The 11,308-nt window shown below is 34.3% G+C and overlaps 1 protein-coding gene across 1 annotated transcript; it reads left to right on the forward strand.

Annotated features, from left to right (window-relative positions):
• The first annotated feature begins 1,043 nt into the window (after window positions 1-1,043).
• On the forward strand, window positions 1,044-2,506 carry LOC146902256 (Tetratricopeptide repeat (TPR)-like superfamily protein). Its single transcript, XM_085736937.1, has 3 exons — window positions 1,044-1,686; window positions 1,789-1,961; window positions 2,086-2,506. The coding sequence occupies exons 1-3, from the start codon at window positions 1,120-1,122 to the stop codon at window positions 2,225-2,227; spliced, it is 882 nt and encodes a 293-aa protein (XP_085593063.1). The 5' UTR covers window positions 1,044-1,119; the 3' UTR covers window positions 2,228-2,506.
• The last annotated feature ends 8,802 nt before the right edge of the window (window positions 2,507-11,308 follow it).

Consider the following 11,308-nt stretch of genomic DNA (forward strand, 5'->3'; position numbering starts at 1 on the left):
TTCAATTAAACAATGTCTTAATGACATTTGTTAGCATTTTACTTTAAATAAATACACCAATTAAGTTTAAGTAAAGTATCTAAATTGAGTTCTCGTAACTTACATAAATTGGAAGGGTCATGTTACCTTGAATCTCAAGGACATGAGTTAAGAATACAAGTTATCATTTTCCAAACTCTGGACTCACTTATTTACGTAAAATGAACCAAAAAAACTCACTAATACTTGGGTGACATTGTATTTGGTGACATTAACCAACTACAATGTCACAAGTATAAAAAAACAAAAAATCTTGTGAAAAAGAAATAAGAAATTCTTGTAATATTGTGGTTGAATAATATCATCAATCACAATGTCACCCAAATGTTATCGGTTATTATGAAATGGGATATACACCCTCAGGTCATAAATACAAGCAAAAATTCACTTTTTAGATTCATTCGATAAATGATGTATGTGGTCTATTTAATAGTCACATACATCATTTATTGAATGAACCTAAAAATGAATTTTGCTTATATTTATACCTAGGATGGGATATTTTGGAAGAAAAAAGAAACCAACGGCCTAGAACATGGAATCCCCTGCCAGTGTCCGGCGCACAGAAACAGAGTAATACTGCTTGCTGATATCAGATCATGAATTCATATTAATTGTTAACGAAATGACATAAATACCCTCAAAGGGACCCAAGAGAATCTCCACGGGCGGTCCTAAGCAAAAACCTATAAACATTTGTCCAAACCCATTTGAATGTGACCTCAACGATTTACAGCCTCAGCCGTCACCCTTAAAAAAATCTATCTACACTCTCTCTCCTCTTCAACAACCAGCTCTTGATTTTTTATGATTTTTTTCTATCACGCGGGAAATGAAAGCGAATCCGTTCATCTCCACCGTCCATATCCATCCAACGGCTTCAAATCTCATACATGGGTCCCATTTCACGTGAAACGCTCATGATTGGAGCCAAAAAAAATCAACGGCCAAGATCAATTCATATCTTCTTATATAAAACTCTGTTGCCATTTTAGTTCTTCTCTAACCTAAACCTCTGTGAGTGAGTCCCAAAAATCTCAGATCAAAACCAGATTCATCACCATAACCAAATTTACAACAATGCTTCTAAGAAGTTCTTCAACACCGGTGATGAATCCATGGATTCCACACACGAATTCAAAGGATTCATCTCCTGAACCTGAATTCCTTCACCGAATTCCGAAATCCAGATCTGTTACACTCTCTGCTTCATCGTCTACGTCGAGTTCACGGTCACCAATTTCCGGTTCAGTGAGCAAAATGACTCGTGCACTGTCAGAAACCGATCTCTCATCGCAGTTGAATCGGAAGCCTCTCCACCGTCGTCAATTCGATGAAGATGAAGAAGAGAGCAGAGCCGGAACTTTCGGTGCTCGTTCCAGAACGGCGTCGTTTAGTTCCGCGCTTTGTTCTTTAACCGAGTTGGAAGAAAGCCAGAGTGAAGTCGATGCTAGAGACGGTGGTTCGATGAGTGTTTTGGTTGAAGAAGGAGGTGGTGGTGGATTTGACAAAAACAACGGTGGAGTTTCAAGATTCGGTGATTCAAATCACGGAAATGATAGCACCGATTTGTATTACCGTACAATGATTGAAGCAAATCCTGGAAATCCACTTTTTCTTGGCAATTACGCAAAGTACTTGAAAGAGGTACTTAGAACTTCAAAGTTTGTTTATCTCTTAATTACTATTTTAGGATATTGATTAGTAGTTGTTAATTTATGTTGATTTGGTTAATTGGAATGATTACAGGTTCGTAAGGACTATGTGAAAGCAGAAGAGTATTGTGGAAGAGCAATTTTGGCTAATCCAAACGATGGCAACGTTCTATCACTTTACGCAGATTTGATATGGGAGTGTCATAAGGATGCTCCTCGTGCTGAGACATATTTTGATCAAGCAGTTAAAGCAGCTCCTGATGACTGGTAATAGTTCATTTCAAGCAAAGTTGCTAAAATTCCATTATATTTGGATTGAATTTTTGTTATATTAGTCTGGTTCTGTGAATAATAATGAATTAATGAAATGATTCTTTTGTTCTTGTTACAGTTATGTTCTAGCATCATATGCACATTTTCTTTGGGATGCTGATGAAGAAGATGAAGCAGAAGAAGAAGAAGATGAAAAATCTTTTGGTTTCTTTAACGGAGCTGCTCCATCACATCCACCACAGTTAGCTGCTGCTTCCTAAGTGCATGTTTGATATTATGATGAACTTGCCGAAATCACATTGAGCTACTAAACGTGTAACTTTTGCATATCTTGGCTTGATTTCGACAAACCACCGTGATACCGAGCTCTAAATTGCTAACTTTGTTAATTGTAATTATTATGATCTTAATTAACCTTTTGTATTAAATTTTTGGCCGATGAAAGTAGCTGTAATAATGGTCTTTGTTCGTCTTATCATCAATCAATGTTGAATCGTATATACAGGAATAAAAGATGGGGGATTTTACTTTTGATTGAATTGAATTGTCAAACTCAAACCTCTATCTTCTAGTAGCATGCTTGTGTATAGCTGTATTATGCTTGGAATAAAAGATACTTGGTGTGTTTGGATTGAAAACGGAATTGAAAGGAAAATAAGTTGAAAGTGGAATGATTTTCTTAGGTGTTTTGTAAGGGTGGAAATTGAAGGAAAGCAAGGTAGAACTTTCTTGCCAAAAGAAAGTGGGGGGAAAGAAGGACGTATTTTTTTATTGACATAGACACCAAAATCAAGGTGTAAAAATGCCGAAAGTTGCGATAAATATAGTGAAGTTGACAATGATAACAAAAAGGCGGTGGATGAAGCTAGTACCAAAACTTTTGACATGTTATATCAATCCTTAGATATCAACGAGGGACAAAAATCTATGTATAGACTTATTAAGGGGAGGGGAAGAATGACAACAGGCTTGAATCAAGTGAAATATATTAAAGATGAAGATAAAATTTTGGGTTCATGAAAAAGATACATGAGATAGATGGAACAGTTATTTTTGTAAATTATTCAGCGAATGATATAAGTTCTTATTAGATTCTAATATGTTGGAGATTAGAGAAAAGAACTTATGTTATACCTTCTATCATATGAGTCAAGAACAAGAGATAGTTGGGGTATGAAACTGTATCATATGAGTCAAGAACAAGAGATAGTTGGGGTATGAAACTGTAAATTATTCAGTGAATGATATAAGTTCTTATTAGATTCTAATAGGTTGGAGATTAGAGAGAAGAACTTATATATTATACCTTCTATCATGTGAGTCAAGAACAAGAGATAGTTGGGGTATGAAAAAGTTTTTGAAGATTGAAACATTGATTGGCTCAAAGCTTTATTAACGATATTACGAGGTCGAACGGAATATTGAACGAGTGGAAAAAAAGTTCAAATAATAAGAACAAGTTTTTTTTTTGAGCAAATAATAATAACAAGGTTGATCTATAATATTATGTAAATGATAGATAGATAGATTAAACGTATGGGCTACACAATGAAGTTATAAGAAAGAGTGATCGAGCTTAGACTAAGAAAATAAACTTCAATTATCGATAATCAATTTTATGGGCTATACAATGAAGTTATAAGAAAGAGTGACTGAGCTTAGAGTAAGAAAATAAACTTTAGTTATTGATAATCAATTGATTTTATGTTAGGAAGGTCGATCATGAAAGCAAATCTACCTTAATACGTGTGATGAAACAACATCAAATGATAAAAAAGACTTACCCTAATTTTTTTTCAATTAGTGTGAAGACGTGGAGTGAAGCCACACAATATTTTCTCGAACACTAAGGTTAAATCCTTATCCTTTTACATTATTTTTAGATGTTGTTACAAAACACATTTAAAAGTCAACAACAAAATGCATGTTTATTACTAATGATATAAGTCTATTTAAAAAGTCGAGTGATATATCGAATGAGGCATTAGAGACAAGGATTTAAAACTAACTAGACTTTTGACCCGTGCGACGCACGAGTCTTGTCGACTATAATAGAAACCAATGAATAATCTTTATCCCGTAAGATCATGAGTCGGTCAATAAACGCAAATTAGAATATTAGAGATACAATATTACGATCAAATTTGTATTACTATGTCCTTCAATGACACTTGAATCTTATCAAATTTTACATTTTAGTTTTGAACAACTAATCAATTAAAGAATGTTATTTTATATTATCACAATATATTATTGGGGCATTATCTTCTCATTTTTTTAAATTATAAAGAAAAAGATAAAAAGAATACAATATTATATTGTTGCACGGGTCAATTTTATTTATTACTTTTATAGTTAAACATAAAAAATTGACTTGTAATAATTGTTTTAAATTTCTACTAACATGAAAAATAAGTCACTTCAATTAATAGAATTTCTAAATTACACGTACAACTCTAAAAAGAATAATTACACTTTGATATTTACTAGAAGTAATAATATATTTTTCCAACCAAATACATATCATATCCAACCAAATAGAAGATATCTTATACAATGGATTAATTATTTTGAAGATGTGTGCTTGGTTGAAGAGCTATGTATTTTCCAAGAGGTATAGCAATAGATGTAATTTAAAGCAATTCATGGTTCCTAACAAATTTGTTTGAATTTCAAATTGAAGAAGTGTTGGAAGGAAATAGTACATAATTAGGGTTAACACTTAGCAATTAATGTGAATCATTTGGAGGGAATTTTCTAGATTTAGTTGTTGCAAAAATTAGAGTAGCCGAGTTTGCATGGAAATTAGGGTATTAATTGTTTGTAAACATATTAAATAAGTGTACAACAACTTGTCAAAAAAAATCTACGAAACAATAGATATATATATATATATATATATATATATATATATATATATATATATATATATAAACGTTGACACAACGGGATATGAATGAAAAACTCATCGGTGAGGAGAAATATTAGGGATTGCCGCATTTTAGAGGGAATTTGTTAGATTAAATTGGTGCGCCGCATTTTAGATGAAATTTGTTAGGTGAAATTCTTGCTAACCTAATGCAACATTTTAGAGAGAAATTAGTAGGTTAAGTTGCTGCAGATAGGCATGGCAACAAAACTCATACCCGTTGTTACCCACCCGAACCAAACCCAATTTGACGGGTTTTTCCCGTTTTGACTGGGTTTTAGGTTTCCCGATTTCAAAACACGGGTATGGGATGGGTAACGGGTATACATGTATCCACCCCAAACCCATACCCAAACCCGTCCCTAATGCAAAAAATTACTTTATGTTGATATGCAAATGTTATTTTGTTTGATAATTGTCGTGTTATAAAAACTATCATTGATATTTAAAGGAGCAACTAAATCAACCGGTCTAACAAATGTTAAAGTGAACATATTGCTTTGGATAATGCATTACAACATTTCTCTAGGGGTTGCAAAAAAACTTCTATTCTTTATCAAAAAAATTAGTTTGATGCGGGGACGGGGATGGGGCGGGGATACCCGAACTGTAAGGGATGGGGATGAGGTTCAATTTCTCATCTCCGTTGGATATGGGTAGGGTAACGGGTAAGTATATGAGAATCGGGTATGAGGACGGGGAATGTAAAACCCGTCCCCATCCCGCCTCATTACCATGCCTCGGGGCCGTCTTAAACAATTTAGAGACCCCGTTATAATTTTAAGATATTGGCCCCCAAAAAGAAGCACACAAAAAATTGATGGTCTAAAAAAAATTGGGGTACACTATATAGGGAAAAATATATACATATGAAGAAAAAAAAAGATTAAATTTATTAAAAAGGAGTATGGGGCTTGAACCCAGGTGAGGGAAGCAAAAATTCACGGAGACAACCACTAAACTATGGAACTTTCTATGTAATGTACACACAACATTGAACATATATAAAGTAGTTTTAATGGCCTTCCATACATAAAAAATAAAAAATTTGGGCCCCCAAAATCGAGGCGGTGTCATAGCCCCGCCTCGACGGCTATAGGCGGCCCTGCCATGCCTAGCTGCAAGACCAAATAAAATTAATAAATAAGATGCTTCCACCTGGATAACAACAAGACAAAGTATATAAAATAATGGTGAAATTTAGAGATCATATTATACCACTACCGCAAGTCACACGATATCTTCCGTTTTAAGTTTCTAACCCTTTTTATTACTAACCTTGCTATTAATTTTTTGACAGATGAAAACAACTGTATTAATGGTTTTTGTTGCCCTTATGGTCAAATGCTGTAACGTGTATACAGGAATAAAACTTTCTCTTTTTTTCTTGACCCAAAAAAAAAAAACTTTATCCTTTTCTTTTTGATTGAATTGTCAAATCTCTATCTTCTTCTAGTAGCATATGCTTGTTTATTTTATTTTTTTGACGGGTAGTAGCATGCTTGATGTGTAGAGCTGTATTATGCTTGGATAGGAGTAGTGATATACATTACTTGTAGTTGTAGTCTTGCATAATTTTTGAGTTATTGTATTCACACGTGTATATATTAGATGATGGATTTTGATTTTTTTTTTGTCAGCTGGCATAACGTAGGGACAAATCAAAATTCGAACGTGTATTAGGTGTGGTCGCATGAAATGATATACTATACCGTTTTTTTAAGTGCATATACCGTCTTTTATTATATAAATCTTTAATAAAAATGCATGGTATTAAAAAAGTTGTTAACATAATCTATTTTCTTATTTTATTTTAAGACATTGCATGTAATATGTTATATGTTTGTAATTTTTTTTATTCATAATGCGTGTTTATTTTATATATTTACCACTATAATTATTAATATCATAAATGATAGAAAATGAATTTACATTTTTAAATAATAAATTGAATAGGAGAAAATTTGTAAAAAATTATTAATGTATATAAAATTTTATAAAATGTCTTGTATTAGAGAACAAAGAAAAAGTGAAAATGAATTTTATAAAAATGATACACATCATTATTATAAACAAAACAATCACTTTTTATATAAAATAATGAATATGGTTAATATAATAGGCCAAATACATCACTTATTAAATGAATTTAGAGAGTGAATTTAACTAATGCGAAATTCTCGTTCAAGCGGGACAAATGTTAGACACAATGTACTCGACAATGTGTATAACATACCGATAATAAATAACGAACGAGTAAATAAACTTAAAACAATAAGGGATAACACAAAGATTTGGTAACCAGTTCGGTACAACGTCACCTACTCTCGGAGGCATCCACCTAATAAAGGAAATTCATTATCAATAACTACATGTGTATTTCTATCTAGAACTTCCCCTAAATATGAGAAACCCACTCACTAACCCTAGTGATTGACTCAATCACAATTTAAAAAGGGCGGATTACAACTCCACTAAAACAAACAAACTCTATGCTTTTGATAATTAGTAGCGAGTGGTGTACAAACAAATGAATTACAACTCAACTAAAATAAATCAACTATAAGCCTTTTAATTGATCAATGGCGGCGCTAGAGTGATGTACAAAATAAACACAAATACTCAAATACAAAACCCTAATACTCGGTTTTCTAATCTTGACTTCGTTAGTTGTAGCTAGGATTGAGTCTCCTTATAAAGTTATTCATCTGCATGGGCTTTTTCTTCAACGGGCTAAACACATCAGTTGTCCATAAATATATTTTTGGCACCAATATTCTAGAAGCACACAATATATTTGAAACAAATCTATCTTGGAAATGAATTGAAGTGCACGAAAACTTAAATCGACAATGAATAATCTTCTAGAAACACAACGTAACTTGAGCACAAGAGAACAAACAACGTTTCTAAAAATATGCGAGAAATATAATACACCACCTTGAGCCTAGAAGATGCACTATATTCTAGAACATCTTGTCTCACATCTCCTCATAACATATTGTTTTAACTAAATAAAGCCAATCAATAATAAAAAAACACCACATATTGTATTTGTCCCCCTCAAAAAAAAACTAATGTATTTGTCAACATTGCCTCTTTCGCCTTAGAATTATTTTATGACACTAATCCAACCATTGCGGATTCAACCTTTAATACAGAAGCTTTAAGGCTAACTTTTTTTTTTTGTCATGGAACTAGAGGTCAGAAATTTCCCTTTTAGGGAGAATACGTGGGAGTGTCCGGAGAAAGACTAGCTTTGTTTTTTTAGAGGTAAGACTAGCTTTGTTGAAAAGCATTTTTAGTTTATATAAAAGTAGGTGGTTACCTTAAGTCTTCAAATCTTTTTACTTTTATTTTATATCTCAAATCTTTCGTCGAGACCCAATTTTATTTATTAAAAATGAGATGATATGGAAAAATTGATGATATGGTCATATTTCATTAATTTTTAAAAGAGATGGATTAAAATCATAAAGACTAAAAGTGTAATTATGTACGATAAGTTCTTAAAAGTAATAGTTTTCATGTGTTAAAAGAGGCATATTAGTAACTTGTTATGCAAGTTATCTAAGGAAAAGCTACCAATTGTTGTATTTATACCCTTTATGCTTTAAATGCCTAATTCTACCCAATTTATGCGAAATAACAAGCAAGATTCAAGAAAGAAGCTTTTGAACCAAAGGTAGGACGCTTTCGCGTCCTGCGGTCGCTTAAGCGTCCACAATGTCGAATGCGGCTAAGTGCACGCTTTCGGGACGCTTTTGGAATGCTTGGGACATCTAAAGCGGGGACGCTTTCGCGTCCTCAACACGCTTAAGCGTCCACAATGTCGAATGCGGCTAAGTGCACGCTTTCGGGACGCTTTTGGGATGCTATTCATAATTCAAGTAGGACACTTTCGCGTCCTCGGCACGCGAAAGCGTGCAAGCTCCGAACAAACCGTCTTAGGACGCTTTACGCACGCTTTTAGCACGCGAAAGCGTACTCATTCACTTTTGCTAGAAGATATTTATGCTTGATTACGTGGCGGTTCGCTATTGGTCACTCTTTGGGAGATATTTTGTGAAGGACGCTTAAGCGTCCGAGAGGACGCGAAAGCGTCCAACACGAGTTCGGCCCATTTAAATAGAAGTTTTCCCTCTCTCTAGGACTATTCACTATTCCATTGAAACATTTTATACATTTTTAGAGAGAGGTTAGAGCTATTTCAAAAAGAGAAACACAAAGCAAGTGATTAAGGAGTAGATTCAACCCTAGATTCATTGAGACATCAAGGATCTTGGCATGGAATCTTCATCTTTCCTTCATTCCTTGCATTAGTTTACATGTCTATGTGTAGCTATCACCTTCTTTGTAGTATTGAGGTAACAACCAAGCTATTATGTAATCTTTTGATCTTTTAATATATAAGGTTCTAGCTTAATGATTCAATATTGTTGTTATTCTTGCTTTTAATGCTTTCAAAGAGATTCAAGATGATTTGGACACGAACTCTTCAATCTAGAACTAGAATAACAATCTATCTTATGTTATATCACTCTTGACAAGTTTGTAAACCTTTGATAATTACTTTTAATCAAGATTTTAATGCTTTCGGATACTTAATCGAGCTGGACACGGTCGATTAAGTTATCCGATCGACTTTGTTATCGTTTAAGGAATTTGGACACGAATGTTTAAACGCTAACTTGGAAATAACGATGTCGCTTTGGACACGAAGGATGTTGTAGAAATGATTGTAATAATATTGGTTATAAAGCTAGAGTCTGTTAATCGATCGAGAGATTCTTCTTCATTATGCTTGTTCGTTATCTTATACCGCAAGCGAAATAGTTCGATCTCCTCTCGTTTTTATTTTTATGTCATCTGTGGATATAGTGTCACAAACAAACAATTTATATCCAAACCCTTAATGTGAACTATTGTGAAAATGTTTATGATTAACGTAACTCCCTGTGGAAACGATCCTATATATACTCACGTGTACATAGTTATATGACATGTAGAAAATCTACATCAAAATGGCGCCGTTGCCGGGGAGTAGCGTATTTTATATTATAAGTTTTGAAACAATTTTGTCATGTTAAGTCAATTTTGCACAAAATTCTTTCATGCATATACTTATACACTTATATCATTCATTAATTTTTATGCTAACCACATGGTATAGTCTTGGTAAACTTTGTTTATGCGAGGTACCGTTTCTAAAGAAGACCTTCAATTTGATCCGAAATAGAGAAAACTGCTAGGTTACTTAAGAAGCAAGCAAAGGAAGCTAAGAGATTAGCCGAGCTGGCTCAGCCGGAATCATCTAGTTCTATTCACTCTCCTTCGGGTTCGGTTCGTACACTATCTCCGGGTGGTTCTCTACACACAACTCCACCATCATCACGGGAAAGGGAAACTATTGTAACTATGGCTAATGAAGATGAGAATGCTCTTCCAAGTTGGGTTAGTCCAAGAAGGCTTGCTAACCTTGGTAATCAAAATGCCAAGCAAGTCGAGTTGAAATCGGGGTTGATAAATTTGATAACTCATAATCAATTCACCGGAATGGATCATGAAGACCCTTACAAGCATCTCAAAAATTTCTATGTTACCGCCGGTACTCTTGGTATGAGGGAAGATGAGGAAGAACCAATGTTTTGCAAATTATTTCCTCACTCTTTGATTGGTAAGGCTAAGGAGTGGTACTTAGATCAACCTACTTCTTTGATGAAAGATTGGCTTGAATTGGAGAAAATGTTTCAAGAGAGGTTCTTTCCGGAGGATAGGCATCTTGAAGCTAAAACATCAATCACAACTTTTTCTCAAGGTCAAAGTGAGTCTCTATGTGATGCTTGGGAGCGATACAAATCTTTGCTTAGGAGCTGTCCTAAGCATGGTTATGATAGCCGAGATGCAAATCTACCTATTTCGTCAAGGGCTTCAAGACATGTCCAAGACGATGCTAGATGCAAGTGCCGGAGGATCTATTGCTTTGAAAAGTCCAGCTGATGCTGTCAAAATCATTAACCAAATGGCTCTCAACACTAGAAAATCTTCTCACAACCGGAATCCTAATCAAAGGAAAGCCGGTATCCTTGAACTAGAAGCAAACGATGCGGTTTTGGCCCAAAATAAGCTTCTCACTCAACAAATAGAAGCTATGCAAAAGGAGATGAGAGCTATGCCAAAACAAATTCTCGAATCTCTCGAAGCAAGAAGGAGGAACATCTCGGGTTAATGCTTGTGAGCTTTGCACGGAAATCATCCCACCGGCTTTTGTCCCACACCCGGTTCTTTCGAAGAAGAGGTAAATTATGTGGGAAACCAACAAAGACCTAACCAACCACAACAAGCCGGAACTTCACAACAAGCTCAAAATCCGGGTACTTCCAACTTCCAAGGAAGATATCCGGCCAACCAA

The sequence above is a fragment of the Medicago sativa genome, chromosome 8, assembly GCF_051527215.1.
Source record: "Medicago sativa cultivar Bolivia chromosome 8, Bolivia_mono, whole genome shotgun sequence".
NCBI classification, from domain to species: domain Eukaryota; kingdom Viridiplantae; phylum Streptophyta; class Magnoliopsida; order Fabales; family Fabaceae; genus Medicago; species Medicago sativa.

What these genes read in the sequence shown, in the direction of transcription:
- LOC146902256 (XM_085736937.1), top strand. Translation starts at nt 1,120, where the DNA reads ATGCTTCTAAGAAGTTCTTCAACACCGGTGATGAATCCATGGATTCCA. An exon ending in ACGCAAAGTACTTGAAAGAG is followed by an intron (nt 1,687 to 1,788) that starts GTACTTAGAACT and finishes GAATGATTACAG; the next exon opens with GTTCGTAAGGACTATGTGAA. An exon ending in AAAGCAGCTCCTGATGACTG is followed by an intron (nt 1,962 to 2,085) that starts GTAATAGTTCAT and finishes TTCTTGTTACAG; the next exon opens with TTATGTTCTAGCATCATATG.